The sequence below is a fragment of the Rhinolophus hipposideros genome (assembly GCF_964194185.1).
Source record: "Rhinolophus hipposideros genome assembly, chromosome: 5".
In the NCBI taxonomy this organism is placed as follows: Eukaryota; Metazoa; Chordata; class Mammalia; order Chiroptera; family Rhinolophidae; genus Rhinolophus; species Rhinolophus hipposideros.
In genome coordinates, this window is record NC_138051.1 from 94729633 (window position 1) to 94751554 (window position 21922).

At 52.1% G+C, this 21922-nt stretch overlaps 1 protein-coding gene across 1 annotated transcript in view; it reads right to left on the reverse strand.

Annotated features, from left to right (window-relative positions):
- SYNE3 (spectrin repeat containing nuclear envelope family member 3) overlaps positions 1 to 21922 on the reverse strand; it is an 89803-nt gene that overhangs the window by 26581 nt on the left and 41300 nt on the right. Inside the window, exons 3-8 of the mRNA XM_081047972.1 lie at positions 17030 to 17202; positions 15387 to 15696; positions 8000 to 8161; positions 6018 to 6365; positions 3379 to 3515; positions 2016 to 2190 (exon numbers count right to left, since the gene is read on the reverse strand). Coding sequence (XP_080904098.1) covers positions 2016 to 2190; positions 3379 to 3515; positions 6018 to 6365; positions 8000 to 8161; positions 15387 to 15696; positions 17030 to 17202 — 1305 coding nt within the window. The remainder of the gene's footprint in view (positions 1 to 2015; positions 2191 to 3378; positions 3516 to 6017; positions 6366 to 7999; positions 8162 to 15386; positions 15697 to 17029; positions 17203 to 21922) is intronic.

Below are 21922 nucleotides of genomic sequence, written 5' to 3' on the forward strand. Positions count from 1 at the left end.
GGAGACAAAACTCTGTGTGCATAGATATTCAATACATATTAATTATGACAAGGAACATAGGAAACAACCTAAATATCTAACTGTGGATACACTAAATAAATCATGGCACACCCAAATGGAATATTATGCAGCCATTAAAAATTATGGCTTTTAGAACAATTTTAAATGATGGTGAGAAAAAAAACACATATATGTAGAGTGGAAATATCAGTGGATATAACAATATAATATGATCCCAAATAAATAAAAATTGTAATTAATTAAAGCTTCTGTCTACTGGTGACCATATCTCATGGAAATAGCTAGATGGATTTTCATCAGATACAAATGGTATATTTGGGATCGTCTCACATAAAATTGAGATTTCTGGCACACATGAAATTCACTTTAGGGATCCCTGAGGAGTACCTCAAAAAGATGAGCCATCAGGGCAACCGGGTGGCTCAGTTGGTTAGAGCGCGAGCTCTCAACAACAACGTTGCCGGTTCAATTCCCGCATGGGATGGTGGGCTGTGCCCCCTGCAACTAAAGATTGAAAACAGTGACCGGACTCGGAGCTGAGCTGCGCCCTCCACAACTAGATTGAAGGGCAACGACTTGGAGATGATAGGCCCTGGAGAAACATGCTGTTCCCCAATGTTCCCCAATAAAAAAATAAATAAAAAAGGATGAACCATCATTCTTTGGAGCATGGGAAGAAGGGAGCCCACAGGACCTCCAGAAGGAAAGGCCATGCACTGCAGCTTAATATGGAGAGAACACACTTGCTCCAACCTGAGCCCCAAGAGCCCCAAGTGGAGAGTCATGACGCAGACAATCCAAAATGCAGGCGCTGGTCTATGGTCCAGGATGGTTCAGGAGTGTGCTGAAGGGTGAGTAGGGCCCAACCCTGGTTAACACCAAGTCGGACAGAAAAAGTGATGGAGAAAGGGCTCCAACATGTTATCAGAGGTTCTGTGGCTTGTGGGAATGTGAGTGCTTTTTGTTTACTTCTTCACAAATCTTTACTTTCTCCAAGTAAGCACGACTTTCATAATCAGAATGAAAATCAATCTAAAACGGGGCTTCCACCTGATACCCTGGTGTGTCTCTTTCACACTCTATGTGTCTAAGAATCTCTAGACCTGAAAGCACTGTATGGACGTCAGAGCGCCGAGATACCCTAAGGCAGTGTTGACAGGCAAACAGAGCTACCATGTTGACAGGTATTTGTGGCAGACACTGTTGGCTGCTCACCCAACAGCCATTCCTCCTTCCTCCTCATCAAACAGCCAGGATTTTGTTTGGGTAGCAAAGATCCCAGCTCCAGGTTCCAGGGTTATGGCTATAATTGGCACGAGCCGGTCATGGCAATCCCATTACCCTCAGTCAGTGATTGGTCCGAGGATGGTCAGATGACCTGGTGTGGCCAATGAGGTGTAAGGGGAGTCTGCCAGGGCACCTGAGAGGAGGATTTGCCTCTCTGCTGGAAATGGGAGATGGAGAGTGCCCTTTTGCCCCCATGCTGTTCCTTCCTGCACAAGATGCTTTCCGGTGCGGATGCATGCTTCCAGTGGGGCAATGAAGGGAGACACGGCTTAGAGCTGGAAAGAACCTAGGTCCTGGATGACACTGTTGACCTACCAAGGCAGCCATGGACCCAAAGATCTCTGTGTTTTATGCTATCACTGCTCAGGTTTTCTGTCGCTTGTCACATGCATCCTAACTGATAGATGGTAAAGCTGACAGCTCTCTCAGGATTGCTCATGCATTCCCCCCACAGGAATGGCTGCAGTAGGGTCCTGAAGGGAAAAGCAATGGGAGGGCCAGAGTCCTGGGGTCACCCCAGGCACCAGGCTTTGCCTTCCACCCAAGAACTGACGATGACCTTTGTATCTGAAGTGTTGACCTTTCCTGGACACACAGGACTCCTAAGCCAGACACGATGCAATGAGCTCTACCCAGATATCCAGAGAACCCAGGACCACGCCTCCCCCAGCTGCGTCAGCCAGCCCTCCTGGCAGGACCATGGTTACCTCAATCTGGGGCAGGAAGGTGTGAATGGAGGGCAGGTCTGGCAGGCTGGCTGTGACATCCAGGAGCCTCTGGGCCAGGGCCTTCCACATCTGCAGATCCTGCAGAGGCCGCTGGAAACGTTGCCACAGCTCCACCCCCGTGGTGTTACGCAGCCTGGTGCTTCTCCCCTTCATGCTGCAAGGGCCACGGGCAGGGGAGAAACCAAGAGAGGAAAGAGTGGGGTCAGTGAAGCTCCCAGGCAGCCTGGCCTGTGTTGCCCCCTGGGTGGTCCCACGCCCGTCCCCCAGGCTGTTGGAAGTGTCTGTGGGACCTCAGAGCACTATGCCCTCTGCATAAAAGGGCACTGGAGGGACACCAGCCCTCAAACAGACTGGCAGCCCAGCTTCATGAGCAGGGAACGCAGAGTCCTAAAGAGGAAGTATGGAGACCCTAGACAGGTACCGCCTGCCCTTAAGCACCTTGCAGACGCAAACAAAATCCTGTTTTGAGTAAGATATCACCCTCGTAGGTCCAAATAATTTCTACAGATGATTTTTCAAAAACAATATGCAGCACCCAGCCACAGATAACCAGCGCCTGATACCTCAACAAGAGAAACTGGAGGGAAAGGAAACCCTTGGCCACCCTGGCCCACTGCCTGCTTTGTGCACAAGAAATGCAAGCCCACCCTTCCCTCCACCTTCGCTTCCCCGGGGGACCCAGGCAGCTGCTCTGAACAGGCAAAGGTGGGGCCTGAGCACACTGTGCGGTAAGAGACACACAGCAAGGAGAGAGCTCCCCGAGTTCATTCTGGAGGAACCCCCTGGATCAGGCAGAGGAAAAGGGAGGGGGACAGTTGTGTTGTGTTCTGAAAACCTCTGAGGCTTACGTGGTGAAAACAGGGTGGATATTTGACCTATTGGTCTTTGCTGAGCTAGGCAACTGGAGACCCGCTGTGCCTGAGCCTGTGGGCTGAGGGGGAGGTAGAGGCTGGCCCGGGAGACAGGCTCAGATGCTTCCGTCAGCACCCCCAGCAGGCAGGGGCATGATGGCTGTCTACTGAAAAGCCCTCTCTTTGGGTCCTTACGTGGTGGACTGGTCCCCAGTGCTAGGCTGCCTAAACAGACTTGATGGAATGAGTGCATGATCCACTAAGCATGGAGAAAAGCATTGTTCAGTCCTCTTTCTGGGAGCAAAACACAAAATACTGTCAAAAGGGACAGTACCTGAGCCGACTGAGACCTTGTAACAGCCAGTTGTTGAGAAGTGTAAGAATTATTTACGAGTTACCAGGTTCCTAGAGAAAGCTAACCCTCCTCCTGGAGATGGCGTTAGGTGGGGAAAGAAGGCGCCCAAGTCCCACCACCGTCGGCCCCCAGATACCTCTGGTACTCCTGGATGGCAGCAACAACGCTCTCGGGGAGCAGCTGGAGGTCGTGGGGTAAGAAGATCAGCTCCTTCAGCTGGGCCTGCAGCCGATCCACCCGTGGCTCCTCCGCAGCCAGGGCTGCCCGAGTTGCCTGCAACCACAGATGACCCCCGAGGGGGCACGTAAGGTTCTGCGACAGGACAGGGGGTGTGTGCGTAGGGGGATGAGCGTGGCTGGTGGGAGGGGGCCAGCCAGGGAGAAAACTGTCACCCAGGGCAGGGGCTGCAGCCCCGTGAGCTCAGCCCCTGCTCCCCGAGCTCCCATTCGTTCTGTGGCTCTCACCAAGCTGGTTTTTCTCTTTGTATCACCTGCCTCACGGTGTTCTCATGAGTACTCACATCTAACAACACAGATAAGTACTATCGAGGGGACATGGCCACCACACTGAATGCTCTGGGTGCCCCATTCTTTTAAGCCCCTCAACAATTCTGGAAAGAAAGCCTCTGTGTTCCCATTTCATACACAAGGCAACTCCAGCTAAGTATTTTCTGATAGATGCAGGGCCATTGAACAATGGACCTGACCTGAGAGCCCAGCCCTCTGGCTCTGGCTCTTTACCTGGCTCTTCCGCACCAATGGGAACAATGGCCCACAGGTGCTTTGTGATCCACCTATTGTTGTGGGCAGGCTGTGAAGACAGCCCCGCTCCTCACCAGCGCTCATTGTGACACTTTAGATGGCCCCTTCCTGCTGTCCTGGGCAAGCTGTGGGGCCTCTCAGCGCTCAGTTCCCTCGTCTATAAAAGGGGGTTGTGGCAGTGCCCCCCGCACAGGGCTATACAGCACTCAGAAGGGCGTGCTGGGTAAATAACAGCCTCAGGTGACAATTCTGAAGATGAACGCATCCCTCACTTACACAGGCTTTCTTTACAAGTTGTTCTTTCAAGTGAGGCCTTGACACACCTGCTTCCCTGAAGTGTGCCTGTTTCTCAAAGATGGAAAACAGCCCACATTTCCTCGGCACAGGGTAGGCTTACGGTACTCTTCCTTCCTCCCCTGCTCTGCTGGGACAAGGGTGCTCCCAGCCCACAGTAGATTGGCCACCTTGCAGCCACACACCTGGCCTGGTCCCCAGGCACCCAGAGGGCTGGGTTGAGCATTGAGCAGGTCAGGTGTGTCTGCTCCTATAGACCTCGTCACAAGAAGTGCAAACAGTATCTGTGCAAGCAGTGGTTGAAGAACAGAAATCTCTAGTAAGAAATTCTGAAATTCCCTTTCCTTGGTTTCGGGTGAGTCATGGCTTAATCAGAGTTGAGGTGACACCTGAATGGGGCGGGACAGATAGCCTCCGTAGGGATGTGGTTCGGCCCCAGGAAAGGCTTTCTGAAACACAGCCAGACGGGCAAGTGGCTGTGGTGACAGCGGGATAGTGGCAGGGCTTTCCAAGCCTTCCCTCCCTGAGAGCTGACTTTCTGGCCAGTGCTGTACTAAGCACTTTCTGTTTTCACACGATCATAAGGAATGTGGGAAGTGGGTCTTATTCGCACCACACAGAACATTTAACTGAGATGAAAGTAATTCTCCCAAAGTCATCCACTTGGTAAGAAGAGGAACCAGGGCTTGAACTCAGCAGTCTGATCCAACAGTCCCTGCTCTTCACCACTGCACCACACACCTCCACACCGCGCAGGTGGACAGTCCCAAAGGGGACACGATTCCCTTTTTACGAACTTGATCATGGCAGTGGAATCAGGTCTCCTACACCGCTGAGTGAGCCCTAAGGAGTGCATGTGCTTTGCTCCTACTTATACAAAAATGTCGGCATATGGGCAAAATCAGAAGGAAGAGAAAAAATAGGACACAGAGTGGAGGTGGGGTCTAGGTGGCTTGCCTTTTTCTTTTCTTTTCTTCTTTTTAAGGAGGGCGCAGCTCACAGTGGCCCATGCGGGGATCAAACTGGCAACCTTGGTGTTATCAGCACCACGCCCCAACCAACTGAGCCAACCAGCCACGCCTGGGTGGCTTTTCTTTTCACTATCTCCCCAATGGAACCGACATTGAGCTAACCCACGGAGTTAATAAATAAACATAGGAGTAGGGGGAGGGTGTTTATCCTATTTTTAAATCTCTCTGTCCACAAATCAAATGTCCTGTGAATATGCACATGGGGAGGGTGCTGCGATTGGACATGTCTGGTGGGAACCCACCCCTTCCTCCCCAGGAGAGGCATTGTCTGCTTGGCCTCCTTAGCCCCCCACTGTGTTTGTTCATCACCATCTCTACACTAAGAGCTTTTCCTCCGACCTAACACTCCCTGCTCTGTGCCCGGGAAGCCCACCCCACATCCCATCATCGGTCAAGAGAGTGGCAAACCTGGAGCCAATCTAGCTCTGGTCCTATTTACCCACCGACTCATCATATGATCCTAGGGATGCTGAGGGAAGAAAAAAAAAATCTCTCTAGGCCTCAGTTTCCTCATCCAGAAAATGGGTGCAAACACCCAACCTTAGTAATACCCAAAGATCCAGGAAAACCAAAGTGAGAGCACTTAAGGCTTAGCATGATTCTTCCACCATGCAGAGGAGCTCCAAGTGGCGACACTCCAGGGTACACTTGCCACCTGGACTGACGTGACTTGGCCAAACATTGCTTACCGAGTAGAGTCTCCAGCGGGCCACCAGCTCGTCCTCAGTCCCCACTTTCGCCATGGGCTCCATGCCCTCCTCAGCCAGCCTCTGAAGGCCCTTCCTGAACTCTCCCACCTCGGCCTCCAGCTGCCTCTTCTGCCGCTCAAAGGCTCCCTTGGACTTGAGCAGGTCCCGCAGCCGCCCCTCCTCCTCCTCCCAGAGGACCCGCAACTTCTCCAGAACTTTCCGCATCTCCTCCAGTTCTTCAGTGATCTTCTCTGCACCCCAGGGAGAGGTATTCTGGATGACCCCCACAGCCTGTTCCTCCAGCCTCTTCAAAGACTCCTCACCCCTGGGAAAATCTTTGGCGATGTCCTAAAGAGGGCAGGAGGTGATAAAAAGCATGAGGGGAAAGAGACAACACTGGATGTGTTTTCCAGAGCCCCTGGGAACATCATGCTAAGCACTGACTGATTCCTAGATTCCTGGGTTAGAGCCACAGGCACCTTTCCAAGGGGTGGCTTGTCTGCCTTCATGACATTGACTCACCACGGAAGCGTGCAATCCCCTGCCCACGTGGCTTCCTAGCCATTTCATTTAATCAAGGAGAAAGTCTCTGCCGGTGCTTCTCTGTCTTTCACACCCCCTGACATTTGTTCATCTTCTTTTTTAACAAAGACAGAGGCAGCCTCGGGCACGGAGCCTTCAGCTGACCACAGCATGGAGCCCAACAGAACCTGAGGACCCCATTTGGTTTCATTATATTAATTTGTGTGGTTACCTACTAATTATGAATGAGTACTGGTTATCCATTTCTGACAATGATATCAAGTTTCTTCATCGGCTTTTAATTTTTTTAAATGGTTAGATAAACACCTTTAAATCTCTTTTATTTGAAAATGCCTTCAAAATATATAGTTTTTATTTTTTTTATTGAAGGATCATTTACATGGAGTAAAACATGCAGACCTTAAATGTTACTGTTCAAAGACTTTCCAGAAATATGCACGCCCATGCAGTCTACGTTGTTATCAAAATAACATCCCAGAAGATTCTAGAACTTATCTGAAATCATAGAACTTGTTATTTTTTGAAACTGGCTTCTTTCACTCAGCGTAATGTTTTTTAGATTCCTCCATGCTGTCGTGTATAACAGTACTTCATTCCTTTTTATTGTGAGCAGTGTTCCTCTGTGTACATATTCTATTCTACTTATCCAATAGATAAACATTCTACTGGATGTTTATTTATTTATCCAATACTCTGCTGATAAAAACGTGAGTTGTTTTCAGTATGGGCCTCTCGTGAATAAGGTTGCTGTGAATAAGGTTGTTATATAAGTTATATAAGATATTGTTTGGTCATTGTTTGTTTTTTCAGAACGTGAGTCCATTTAAACACCAATATTAAATGGCACAGGTCCTGGGTAGCTGTGGCAAAAATGACACAGTGGTTCTTGAATTATTGGAGATAATCTACCTACTCACTTTGCAGAGGGAGTCAGCAGCTCATTCGAGGTCACAGCACGTCCGGAAGGTGAGGTGGACCTAGCTTCTCCCCACTGCAGGCCTGACGCCCACACTAGGGCTCCTTACCCTCAGCCCTGCTGCCATTTGCAGCCGGACAGTTCTCTGTCATGAGAGCTGTCAAGGGCATTGTAGGGTGTTTAGCAGCATCTCTGGTCCCTACCCTCTAGATGCCAGTAGCACCTTCACCCTCAGTTGTGACAACCAGTAATGTCTCCAGACATTGCCAAATGTCCCCCATTTGAGACCCACTGGTGCAGACCCTGCTGCTCTGGTCTTGGGTTTCCAAATACGCTTCTGGGGGCTCCATAAGGCAGTCAAGGCCCCAAACGTTTTTCACTACATTCCATGCTTCTCCTTCCATGGGGTCTTCAGGCTCTGGATGTTTGTATCTCCTGTGCGCCCCCCAGCCCAACCCTGTTAAATAAACTCTAACACAGAACCCGCTGCATGTGAGCACTCCCTCGGCCGGCCCTGGGTTACCTGCAGTGCGGAGAGACGCTGCTTGGGGGGCAGCTTGCAGTTCCGCCCCATGCAGCTGTCCGCCTTCTCCACCACCGCCTTCAGCCACAGCTGGAACTTGTCCACATCTGCCTGGAAATGCTCATGCTCCCGGGTCATCCGCTCCAGCAGGTCCACTCTTTCCTGTGGAGGGGAGGGGAGAGTCACTGGCCATGAGGGTCCCCAGGCCAGGCTGACCTGGTCTTTGAGGCCTGCCTCAGTGTGGGGGGTGTGTGTGTGTGTATGTAAGGAGTGTGGGCTGCAACCCCAACCCTTTTGCTGCAGATAGGAGATCCCAGACGCTCCTCTCTAACTTATTAGCACTAAGCCAAGAGGCTCTTGGCTTTGGAGACCAAAGCATGTCAGTGCTGGGCCTATCAACTACACAGCTGGCTTTCTTTCCTGCCACGTCCTGGGAATGGCACTCAAGACAGGGGCCTGGTTAAAAAACAACTACTGCTACCTAATCTACCATTTGAGAGCTCACCAAGTTGCCAGGACTACTCCAAGGACTTTACAAACATTATCATCTCATTGATCTCTCCTGGCCACCCCATCCTGTGGCACTATTGTTACCTAGTCTGACAGACAAGGAAAGTGAGGCACAGAAGAGGTGAAATGACTTGCCCAAGGTCACCTGGGTAGGAAAACACCGAGATTCAAACTCAGGAGGTAAGAATGGACCTACTACGGGCTTTCTGCCTCAGAACAACAGTGTCCTCAGACATGCAAATAAATGGCAGGCTGCCCCATTTCCTCATCAGCGCAGTGATGCCACCTGAAGGCGTTCAAGTCATGCCTACCTTCAGACAATCCCACTGAAGTTCTAACCACACAGGGACAAGATGGTGTCCTGAGAGTGGCTGACATTTGGGAAATAGTATCCCTGTTATCACACCTACTGTGTGCCTCAGGACTGTTTTCCAAAACACACCTCTGATCACAGCACCATCTCTTTAAACCCCACCATGGCTCCACACTGCCCCCAGGCTTAGGTCCAATGGCCTGCAGCCCAGAGGTCAAAGGCAGGATGCCATGTTAAGTACTGTGGTCCAATGGTCAAGCCGCGCTTGGGAGCCCACTGCCTGTGACTCGAACCCCGGCTTGCCTCGGGCACATAATTCAGTCCTCTTGCCCAAGTCTCCCCATCTGTAGGTGTGATTAATAACTGTACAAGCCTCATTGGGTTGTAAATGAGTCAGAGCTCGCGTCACCCAAGAAACAGCACCAGGCGTGTAGTACACGCTTACCAACTGTGAGTCATGGTTTACTGCCCCCTGCTCTCCCCTGTGCTCCTGTCACACCCAAATGAGCAAGCGGGGGCGGGGGAGCAGGTGTGCTAACCTCCTGCGCCCTCCTCCTCTGAAGCCTTGCCCACTGCTCCGGGCTGAATGAACAGCCTTCTCTCTGTGGTGTGGCTCCTGCTCGGGGAACCAAGAGCTCCCTACAGACAGGTGGCCCCTTGTTGATTTCGTCTCCCAGGTTCAGCTGGGAAAGAGGGACTTCCATTTACTCAGCACAGACATTGTGCCGGGAACTTGCCAGACAGCTGTTTCATCTTCACCACAATCACAAAACCCTCCCATTAGACAAATGTCAAAATCGATGTTGGGAGGTCACAAACTCTCGCAGGGCCTGAGAGACAAGATTTAAATGACAAGTGCTGAGCTCCAACACCACAGCTCGAGACCAGAGTTTGAGGAACAGTAGATATTCCGGCTTTACCTGCTCCGTGCTTTGGGTTGCAGGGCCTCAGCCCCCTCTGTGCCCCGTATGTTGCAGCGGCTCAGACAAGCAGCCACAGATAAACACACACAGAGAACAGCTATATTCCAATAAAACTGAAATGCGGACACCGAAATTTGAATTTTCTATCATTTTCACACGTCATGAAAGACTCAGCTTTTTACTTCCCCCAATTATTTAAAACTGTAAGAACCATATTTTAGCTCAGAGGCCATGCAAAATCAGGAGGTGGGCTGGATGGAGCCCGTGGGCCACAATGTATCAGCCTCAGCTCTCAGCCATGGAGCCAGGCCACGGCCAGGAGGGTCTCTGAAGCTAAGTCAAAAGTTCTCAGCTGGGAAGGGGGAGCAGACAAACAGATGCCAAAACTGCTCTGCTATCTGTATGTGTCTGCCCCTCTCTTTGAGAAGCTCCTCACCAAGTCTAGGAATAGTAATTCATTTAAATCTTTGCAATGACCATTGCAAAGAGGAGAAAATATCCCCATTTTAGAGATGGGGACACCAAGGTACAGGACCAAGTCCGTCAGTGAAGAGCTGAGAACCCCTCACTAAATGGAGTGAGGCTCAGCGCTTCACCAGCAGCGCACAGTGGATGGGGAAACACGGTGCTGTGCGAATTCTGAAAGTGGACCAAAGGCCAATGACCCGGCTCCGTCTTCTTGTCTTTGCCGAATCCCCCTTTCTGTGGGGTCATCTGTATCCTTCCAGAGCTTCTTCCAACCACAGGAAAGGCTCATTTATGAAACAAAGTGGGTCAGAAATAACAAGCAGAGAATAAATGCTGGCCCCCGTTGACGCTGATGGTTATAAATGTTGTAATGAAGTGAATTTGCCAAAGAAAGTGCCGGCCGGCGGCTCTGTGTGTGTGAGTGATGAGGTGCTGGCACCCGGGGCAATCCAGAGTAAATAAAAGCCTCCGTGATAGGGAGCAGGCCGGCCCGAGCAGGGCAGCCGTCCAGACAAGCTCTGTGCCAGGCGTAGCAATCACAGAGCACATTTCAGCCACTGCCGGGCCAGCCATGGCCGAGGATGACAGGGGTGACGAATGGGACAGTGCTCAACCTTCTCCAGTTAGACCAAACAATTAAACCATCTGTAGCCAGCAGAGCTGTCAGAAATGTCAAAACCCAACCAATTAACAAAGGCAGCGTGGATATATTCCTCTGCAAAGGCTGCACAGACGGCTTTGATGCATGGCTCAGCTGCCAGACAAACACGCCTTCTTTAAGGGCGGGAAGCAGGGAGAAAGGACGCTACCATTTGCCTGGCCCTTCAGAAAATGGAAAGGGTGGATTAAAAACACTCAGACAAAATAAGCAAGCAAGACCCTACTGGCCACCAGCCTGCTGTCTCTTCTTGACTTGCAGATGCTTTGGGCTGACACAGTGTTATCGCTCACATCCTCACCCCCAGCGGGGCTACTTGTCCTGGTCAAGAATCTCCCCGCAGGGGGTGGTCAGAAGGCCCCAGTCCGGAGCTGGCCCCCACAGTGCTTCTGTGGTCCTGTCCCCATCCACAGGATGCGGCTTTGCTCGTTAACATATTGGAAGTCAAAAATGGATTTTCAGAGGTGGAAATGGCCTCTTAACCAGCATGAGACATGTGGAAATGGGCTCTTATTGGTGAAGGATGAAGTATTAATATGTACAGTATCAGCAACAGATTGAGTTGTGTCCTCCCCAAATTCCTATGTGGAAGCCTTAACCCCCAGTGTGATGGTACTTAGAGACAGGGCCTTTAGGGGGTACCTGGGATTAGACGTGGACCTGAGGGTGGGGTGGGCCCCCCAGGATAGGATTGGTGCCCTTATACGAGGAGACACCAGACAGCTTTCTGTCCCTCTCTCGGCCATGAAGACACAGTGAGAAGGCAGCTGTCTACAAGCCCAGAAGAAGCCCCTCACCAGACACGCAATCTGCGGGCAGCTTGATCTTGGACAGCCAGTCACCAGAAGTGTGAGGAATCAATTCCTGTTGTTTAAGCTCCCCGGTGTGTGGGTCTCTGTTCTGGCAGCCCGAGCGGACTAAGACAACCTCCCAGGGACCCTCCCACCCTGGGAACAGGCCTGGACCTCCAGGGAGCCTTCCACGGCCCTGGTAGGAGTTTGGCTGCCTGCCTAGAGATGGCTTGCTCATGTGCTTTGTCAGAGACTTTTATGCTAGGTGAGGCCTTCATCACAGGTAAAGCAGGTGACCAGGAGGCATCTGGGCCACCAAGAATCTTTGGGGGCTACTGGACACATGGTGTTCCCACCCTGCTCAGGATGGAGCCAGAGTGTTTTGCTTCTGTCCAGGGCGGGAGGCTGGGGTCTGCCCCCGAGGTTGATCCCGTTTTACTGATGAGGACCTTTGGGTTGGGGCCTAACTGTCTTGCCAAGGGCAACGGAAAAGCATGCGCGTCTCATTAGCTTCTCAGTCTCCTGAGGGTCATAGCACCCTCTGGAATCTGATGGAAGCTACGACTCTTCTGCCAGCAACATGCCCGCTCACACACCAGCTGGAATCTAACTTTCCCACCTGCCACCTCAGTCTACAGCCATCGCTGGGGGAGACAAGAAACAGCTCCACGGGTCCCCACCTTTCTCCCCATCCAGGGCCTAATAGGCTCGCAGGGAGTAAGAACAGAGCTCCCAAACCCCTGGCAGCAGGAACAAGAGAAAAATCATGTCTGTGAGCTTCAGCCAACCTGGAAAAGCCAAACTGCATTGACTCTCTACATAGGATCCAGTCACCCTGAAGATGCCAGTGCCCCATTTCCAAGTTGGGGCTCAGACTTGACCAGTTCATCTGACAACTCTGAGGGCTTCCAGCAGGGCTGCGCCCCCACCATCCTCACTGGGCCAACGCCCCCACCCTCCAGCCCTCAGGACCCTGCCAGCCAGGCTCTGCCTCCTGAAAACCTTCAAACCCTCTGAAGCAACGTTCTCCTGCCTCCAGAGGCTCCAAACATCCTACTTACTGTGTTCCCCCCACCACTGACCCACAGAAGTCCCTCGCTTTCCCCTGACAGGCACAGGGGCAGTGACTACCCCAGGACCTGAGGCACGAATGAAGGTGGTGTCCCGTAGAGCTTCTAGCTCTTTCTACTGGGCCAGTCATGTCTGATACCTGAATTTTATTTTTTTTTAAGTAGAAAAATGGGCCCAGTCACACCTTCTCTATCTGCCACATGAAGAGACAGAAAGAAGACATGAAGAGACAGAAAAGATAGCAGCTGCCAATAAAAGTTGTGATTTCTTCGATTTCTTTGGATTCGGTAAAGGGAGAGTCCCCTGGGTGACCATGAAACTCTCTGGGGTGACCATTTTTGCATCTGGGCCAGAATTGGTGCTCACCCAGTACTCCTGGCATGCTCCCTACACACACACACATACACACGCACACACACACTCGCACACCCCCCACCACTTTCTGTTTCCTCTCCTCCACATGCTGCATGAAAGAATCTCCACTGATTGACGCCTGTGTCCTGTAGAGTCATAACAAGGAGGCCATGGGGCAGGCACCTTCCCTGCCTGGGCCCGAGGGACACACCTGGACAGAGAATTGCTATTAAGCTTGCCCTTGCCACTCAGGGCTTGTCGAGGGCCAACTGGCTACACCTTCCAGAGCCAAACTCCATCCCCACCTTCCCTGTCCATTCTGGCCCCTGTGCAGTTGCCCCAGACCCTCCTGTCACTCCCCCTGCCTTTGTGTGCCTTCAAACTACAAGGGCGGGTTCTCATTCATTCAATCAACAGCTCCGAGCACCTGCTGTATATTAAAACCATTGTTGTTGCTATTTATTCCCACTGCTACTGAGAGTACAGGTGTCCTTTGTGTTGGGAAAATGCTTGCCAGTTTTCAAAGAGCTGCAGGTGAGCTCATTCCGTCCTCACACTCCGGTTAGGTAGGGCGAGCTGCCCTGAGGCCACACACCTGGCTTAAACCCAATTCCCTTTCCAAGCGGACAGGGGCCAGAGTCCTTTGCCTGCTGATGGGTTCCGAGAGCTCTGTTTATTACAGAACTATTTCCCTTAACTTGTAAACATGAAGGACCCAGGAGACTTCCAGTTCCAGTATACGGAAGACTAGGTAACCTGACTACTCTCCCATTATAGGCAGTCAGAAATGCTGGATAAAATATCACAAGCATTGTTTAAATGCACACACCAAGGTGAGACTTTGCAGGCACCAGAAGCAAAGATGTTAGAGAAACCAGATTGCTAAACTCACAGGTGTGCATGATGTTTTCTTCTCAGATGGAGGAGGAGGTAAGACTATGGGCCCAGAGGGGGCAAAGACAACGGCAAAAAGGCAGGACCCTCAAGGGGCTGCCCCTTCAGTCAAAGGATGAACTAGAAAAAAATATCTCCCCATCAGCACAATACAAGAGGAAGTTTGTATTTCAGCCTGGGCTCTGGCTAAAACCAAATGAAAAAGAAAAGTCACTTTTCAGAGTATGGAGCCAGGGGCCTCTTGTATAATTTTGGCTTGGCATTCAAGTTTAGAGTACCCACTTGATTCAGAAACCCCCAAGCCAATACAGTGACATAAAAATAGGAATCATGAAGGTAAATTCCCAGGGGAGCCTGGCTGAAGCAAACACAAGCTACTCTGAGGGCCAGGCCCAGCCACGGGGCTCTGCAGACAAAGCCCTGCTTCAGGGGAGCTCACAGCTCAGAATTACAAAGCCCCCAAGGAAATGATCCCCTGGGTCAGGAGGCCCAAATAATGTCAGCCGTAGGCTCTGGCACTTCAGTTACTTGAACAATCTGATGAAGATTGTAAAATATTACATGCATGCTTAGAACTATTACAGATATCATCCATGTCTGGAAGGTGTGCAAAATGTAAGGGGAAGAAAGATACAATAAAAAAAAAGAATGGCGGACATAAAAAAGAACCAAAAAGAATGTCTTTAAAAAAACAATTGAACTTAATAATTCAATGGACTGTTTAAAACTCAAGGCAAGAAGGAGGTGAGGGAATGGGGACAAAGGATGAGCACAGGGATGGGCGAAGGGCAAGCGAGAGCAGAGGTGGAGAAGCTAAAGGGCAGGAGGAGGGGAGCCAGCTGAAAGTGAACCTTAGTCCATCAGTTAGTCGGTCAACACACACGTATTAAGGACCGCATGTGTACCAAGCACTGAGAGCCACTGGCTGTACAGAGGGAGATAAGGCTGCACAGGTGGGTGGGCGGTGGAGGGGTGTGTGGAGGGGTAGATGGAGATTGGTGGGTAGGTCGTTAGGTGATGGGTGGGTGGGTGGATGGACAGGAGGGTGACAGGTAGACTGACTAGGTAGGTGGGTGCAGGGGTAGACAGTGGGTGGGGAGTTGATAGTAAAGAGATAGATGAGGGAAGGGATGGGTGAAGAGGTGGGTGGGTTGATAGTAGGCAGATGAGTAGATAGATAAAGGGGTGGGTGATGAAGTGATTGTCTGGATGAACGAGAAGTTGGTTAGGCTGGTGGGGAGGTAGCTGGTAAGAGGAGAGGAGGGTGGATAGATGGATGGATGGCAGTGGGTGGGTGGAGAGTAGATGGATGGATAGCTGGTTCAGGAGCACACGTGGCCGATGCGCAGATGGGGTGGATCGATGGAGGAACAGAGGAAGAGACAGCCCATCCCGCCTCACCCACCTGGGCTTTGACCTTCACAGCATTGTACTCAGCCCTCATCTTCCTCTGGGCATCTTCGTCCACACTGGGGTCCCCGATCCTGTTGAACAGGGAGGCTGCCTCCTCCAGCAGTCGGTCCAGGAGCACGGCCTGGCTGGCCGCATTGTGCAGCAGCACCTGCGCGTGGCTCAGCTGCCACTGCTTCTCCTTCAGGCCCAGCTGCAGCTCCACGGGGCACTCCAGCACCACCATCATCTTCTGGAACCAGCGGTAGAACTCGTCTCGGGCCAGAAGGTATTCACTCCAGTGCAGCCACACCCACTCGATGCGGCTGTGGGCAGAGACCACCGGGCAGTGAACAGCCCGCCCACGCTGCTCCTGGGCAGGGAGGCTGGGCCACTGCCCACTCCCCAGAGCCAGCGGCTGTGGGAAGGGGCTGTGATGACACCCTCGCTGGGCCTCCGCGTCATCTGGGCATCTTGTTGACACTCCAGATTCGGGGCCCTATCTCAGTCCTACTGGACAAGAGCCTCCATCTGGTAAATAAGCCCCATGGGGGAGGCTAAGGATCAGGGGCTCAGATTCCAGACCTGATCTGACATGTAGATGCAGCTTTTCGAGCCTTAGCCACCAGCACCCCAAATACGAGCCCTCAACTTCCACTGTCCGTGCACAGAAGCCCAGTCATTTCTCTCTGGTGTCAGGACTCAGCACACAGAGCCCTCAGGCTCTTACCACCTGCGTGCCCACTGACAGTCACGAGAAGATGCCACCGAGAGTGTGTTTAACAATTTGCAGAATAGAAGAGTATCTGTGTGCTTGTCACCACTCAGTGGGGACAGAAGGCTGAGGGCCTGTGTGTGCGTTTCAGGGGTGCCATAAATTCACTCACTGCATAACCCTGCCTCCTCATCGCCTCAGTTTCCTCATCTGTAACATGATGATGGGCTTGTGTCCAGCGAACATCAAGCCTCTTTGGACTTCCAATTAGAAGGGTTTGAAAAGCAGAAAGCACTGTGCAAAGTCCCCTCACTCCACTCAACATTCTGGTTTTATCAAGATGGAGAGGATGCTGGCTGCTCCTGTTTACGGAGGGCCTGCTGTGTGCTGAGTACTGTGCTTTGCTCCTGACATTTGCTATCCCTTTCTTCTGTCCTCCTCACAACCTTCAAGGAACATTTGATTCTACCCATTGTCTAGATGAGGAGCCTGAGGCCCAGAGAGGTCAAGTAACTTTCCCAAGGCCACATGGAAAGTAGCCAACAGAGCCAGACGCAATCTCTGGTCTTTCTAACACCCCTCCCGCTCCTACCTAGCTCCCTGATACAGGCAGAGAATCTGGCCTAAAGGCAACAGGCCTTCTTATCCTAGGACCTTTCTCCCATTCTGCTGGAGGGTACATCCTTGGCAAGTCTACCAAGAATTAATTGTTGGCAAAACAAGATGGGCTCCCACAGTCTACTATCATCAGTAAGCCTGATTATGATTAAAAAGAGGCAGGCAGGGCTGGCCAAAATCCCAAGAGGACATCCTGTTCCCAGGAATCCCAGCACTGGAGAAGAGCCCAGCACTGGAGAAGAGGCCCCAGGCCAGTGTGCTGGTGGGCAAGCAGGGTCAGCAGCCAACTACAGACAAAGCCCTGGCCAGGTCCCCAGCGGCCCTACCTGTGACAGTGAGTCATGTAGGTGACAGTCTCCTCCCATAGGGCCTTGATGTCCCTCAGCCGGGCCAGGATCTCGGGCTTCTGGTCCTCATGGCAGCATGCCAGGAGCACTTCAGCCGCCCGGAGCACCAGGTCCACCTTCACACGTCCCTCTGGCTCCAGCTGGCATATTTTCTGCGTGGACACAAAAGCCAGTTTCCAGGGGTTAGACAGAATGCAAACAGGCAGAGCCACAGACAGTGGCATGATGGAAAGAGCCAGGACTTTAAGCCCAGAGATGCTAGGGTTCAAATAGCGCCCCCTGCACCCTTGTCCTGTGACCTTGGCAGCCTGCTAATGGCTCTGAGGCTGGGGAGCAAGGAGCGATGGATTAGCACAGAAGTCTGGGGGTTGTCTGATGATACGAGTTCCCTCCCTTCTCCGCTTCGCCTGTTTCTGGCTCTGTGAACTCAGACAAGTTTCATTATATCCCTGGATTTGGTTTCATCATCTGTGAAATGGGGGTGTTAACAGTATTTAGCTCTCAGATTATTTTTTCAGAATTAAATGAGAAAACACACATAGAGCGCATGTCACGGTGTGGGGCCTGCTTCTCAGGTCTATGAGGGAGCGAGCTTGATCCACGGCCCATCTGAGGCCCCAGAATTCCCTCTGAGTTTGCAGTTTTCACCAAGGCCTCGCCCCCTCAGCTACTCCCAACGGTGATGGAGCAGGAACACTAAGGCGATGTCCGGGGGGGCATCTGGCTCCAATGAGGGGGACTGGTCCAGGTTGCCCCACAGCCTTGCCAAACTCCCTTAGAACCACAGGGCTCTCCAAGACCCTCGCCACTCACCTGGACTCAGGGGCAGACCTGCATCGGGGAGACCTCCTCCCTCCCAGCCTCCCCGGGCTCTGACCCCATTTTCTCTCATAGGTGTTTCCCTAATAAACGTCTTGCACATTTAATCTCGTTTTATAATTGGCTTCTTGGAGGATAAGACTAGCACACAACGTCTAACAAATAGTAGGTCTCTGTCGTGTAGGGAACCCTGCTCGCTGCGCCATGTGTCACACAGGGTGGCTGGTGGGTCTCTGCTCCCGCTCCCCACATAAGAACGCAGGACACGGTGAGGCCAAAAAGGAACACCCACGGAACCATAGATAGGGGAGTCAAACCAATATATTCTCGCTGGCGGCTGGGCTGGAGACACAGGAAGCAGGATCTACATAATCTGCCTAACAGCAGTCCGCGCTTGCCAGCCACCATCTTCTTGCTAGCCCCCATTCCATTCCCTGCCAGCGTAACCACAGCAGTTATATTAGGGGCCAATGGCCTACGGGTTACAGCTGACGGCCAACTAGCCACAGCTGCTGGCCATCTGATCACAGTTGATGGCCATTTACTACCCGAGCCAGCACCTTTCTATGTGAGGCCAAGAGCCTGGAAACTGTTTTTTGGGGCTTTGTCCCCACAGTCTCTGATTAACATTGGCTATTATCAATATTAACTGTGATTATTCCAGTTCTTTGGCAACTAAAGCTGGTCTCTGTAGAAAAACATGACTAAATTTCAAGCCCAGGGCTCCTCTCTGCTACCTGTCATGGTATTTAAATTCTCCAGGCCTAGGAAACAGGGAAGATAACAGTTATGCCCCCAGGGTTATAGTACAGGGAGGGCCATCAGACGTCACCTGGCCCACACTACACCCAAGCACTAACAGTTCACTGTTACCTTTGTTTACTTAGCATCTGATCTGTATTTACTGACAGCACAGTGTTTGCCTAAAGCTCAAGCTCCCTCCTCAGCCTGTGCGTGGGGAAGGGAGGAGTAGCGGGACGTTGAGGGGATGGCGGTCAGTTTCATAGACTGATGTCCCAGTGGGCTAGCTGTTTCTGATCCTTTCCTGTGGGTGGCGGAGGGGCCCTGCCATGTCAAAAACTGTCCCACTGATAGCTGTGTGACTCTGAGCAGGTCATTTGACCACTCTGGGCCTTCCTATCTTACCCTGAGATGGTGATAACAATCTGCTTTCTCTACCTCATAGGGTCATGATATTAATTTTTATAAATATTATTCATTAAAACACGAACATAAGTTATTGTCACTTCTAAACTGTCTTGCAATTATGTCACTCTCCCCCAACAAATGCAAATGGGCAATGGCCCCAAGCCTTTTTGTTACTTCACGTGGGGATGGTTAATGATGACAACAACAGATTACAATGGTACAAACAGACTTCCCCGCTTACTCGGCTTATTAAAGAGTGAAACTGAACAAGCCCCTCCCACAGACTGTCTCTGTGTACGTGAGTGGGTGGGGGGAACAGGCAGAGTGAAGAGCGGGGAGATTCCCCAAGACAGGAGAAGAGGTTTTGTTTGGATTTCGGAGCCAGACCCAGCAGCGGGATGTGGCAGGGCCCCCAAGGGTCACAGCTGCAGCACGGACCCCAAGTCTCCCTCAGCAGCCAGTATCCAACAGCAATGTGAACGACGAAAGTACCATAGTGACTGGGGGTGACTACAGATCTGAGGGCAACGGAATGCTCTGGACCAAGACAAGTGACCCGTCCCCTGCCCAGAACATGTCACACCACTCGGGAGCAGAGAGCCCCCTTCCTGCTGCCCAATTTCAGCTTGGGCAGAGTCCAGCTCTACAAGCCAAGGGAGCCAACAGCTACCACAAAGTATGATCTCAAAGCCTGGTGTCCCAGTTGTGTGACCTCCTCCACGCTTCTGGACTTGGTCTCCTGATTCCCAGTCAGGAAGGCACAGACTGGATGGAGTAAGAGACATGAAAGAGCCGAGACCACTGCCCTTGGCAGGAGAGTGAGTGTTGCCAAAGAGAGAAGAGCTGGCCAGGCCCAAAGGCAGGCAGAACCCCTGGCCAGAAGCAGGAACATCTGCAGCAATGCCAACCAGTGAGAGGTTTGCTGTGGACCTGGGCCCAGGATGCTAGAGGCCGTGGCTGGGCTGGCAGTCAACTTTTGAGAGGCAGATTCCACCCTTCCTCGCTGCTCTGATGGCTGTGCCCTTTGGCTGGTGTGAGGCTCTTTTATAGCCTGTCACCTGCAAGGACGCATGCCAGGAGTGCTTGCCAAGGGACACTAGCCAGCTGGGAGGATACTTGAACTGCAGCTACAACAGGATTCTGACATGAAGGAACCAGGAAGGCCAACAATCAGGTGGGGCTGGATGGAGGGAGAACCTCAGGGGGAAGAAGCAGGAAACTCAGGGGGAAGAGGAAGCAGAAGGCCAGGAAGGCCGGAGGAATGGAGTTAGTCAGGGCGTTCCCTCAACACAGCGGAGACCAGGTGGGCACTGTGCTGAGTACTATGCTAGGTACTATGCTGGGTATGGTTCTGGGCGCTGTGCTGGGTACTATACTAGGTACTATGCTGGGTATGGTTCTGGGCGCTGTGCTGGGTACTATGCTAGGTACTATGCTGGGTATGGTTCTGGGCGCTGTGCTGGGTACTATGCTAGGTACTATGCTGGGTATGGTTCTGGGCGCTGTGCTGGGTACTATGCTAGGTACTATGCTGGGTATGGTTCTGGGCACTGTGCTGGGTACTATGCTAGGTACTATGCTAGGTATGGTTCTGGGCGCTGTGCTGGGTACTATGCTAGGTACTATGCTGGGTATGGTTCTGGGCGCTGTGCTGGGTACTATGCTAGGTACTATGCTAGGTATGGTTCTGGGCACTGTGCTGGGTACTATGCTAGGTACTATGCTGGGTACTATGCTGGGTATGGTTCTGGGCGCTGTGCTGGGTACTATGCTAGGTACTATGCTGGGTATGGTTCTGGGCGCTGTGCTGGGTACTATGCTAGGTACTATGCTAGGTATGGTTCTGGGCGCTGTGCTGGGTACTATGCTAGGTACTATGCTGGGTACTATGCTGGGTATGGTTCTGGGCGCTGTGCTGGGTACTATGCTAGGTACTATGCTGGGTACTATGCTGGGTATGGTTCTGGGCGCTGTGCTGGGTACTATGCTAGGTACTATGCTGGGTATGGTTCTGGGCGCTGTGCTGGGTACTATGCTAGGTACTATGCTAGGTATGGTTCTGGACGCTGTGCTGGGTACTATACTAGGCACTATGCTGGGTACTATGCTAGGTATGGTTCTGTGCACTGTCCTGGGTACTGTGCTAGGTACTGTTCTGGGCCCTGGAGTCCAGGAAGAACAAACATGGCCCAGTGCTTGCAGGCTGTGTTGAGGTCTGCAGACAAGAGCACAGATGACTATAAAAGACCCATGAGACCACAACGCTCCAGGAGGGGTGTGGGGAAATCTAAGAAGGCTTCATGAGTAGGGGGCACTGACTCCGAGCCTTAGTGATGTGCGGACATTTGAGAGGGGGGCTTGAGCAAAGGAAAATCACGGTGTGCTTCGGGACAGTGCACCCAGCTTTTGGAAGCCAGGCCCCAGAAAACGCTAGCATGCCCCTGACCAGAAGGGCCTGGAAGCTAGTTAGGAGGCAGCCAGCTGAGGCCAGGCTCCAAGTACAGGGCCAAGGAGGCTGGGAACCGGAGGACACGGAGACAGGACGCTAGGACCCAGGAGACCAGCGCCGGAGGCTCGGGCATGGGCAGGCACAGCCGGCATGCCTGTATCCCTGTATATCCAAACCACAAGAAACAACCTCCTCCCTGGGCTGGCTCTGCCAGCATGCGTGCCCTGCACTGTGCCAAGCACACCAGTCAATTCTTTGCCTCAATTCTCCCTCTTTCCCTCCCTCCCTCCTGCAAGGTGGCAACCTTCACCTCCCCCTAGAGCAAGCTGAAGCTATGGGAGCTTGGGAAACTCTCCCAAGTTGTTACAACCATAATGGGGATTCGAACCCAGGCCCATGGCCCCAGACCCAAGCTCTCATCCTCTGTGAGTCCTGCTTCCCAGGAGCACACTCTC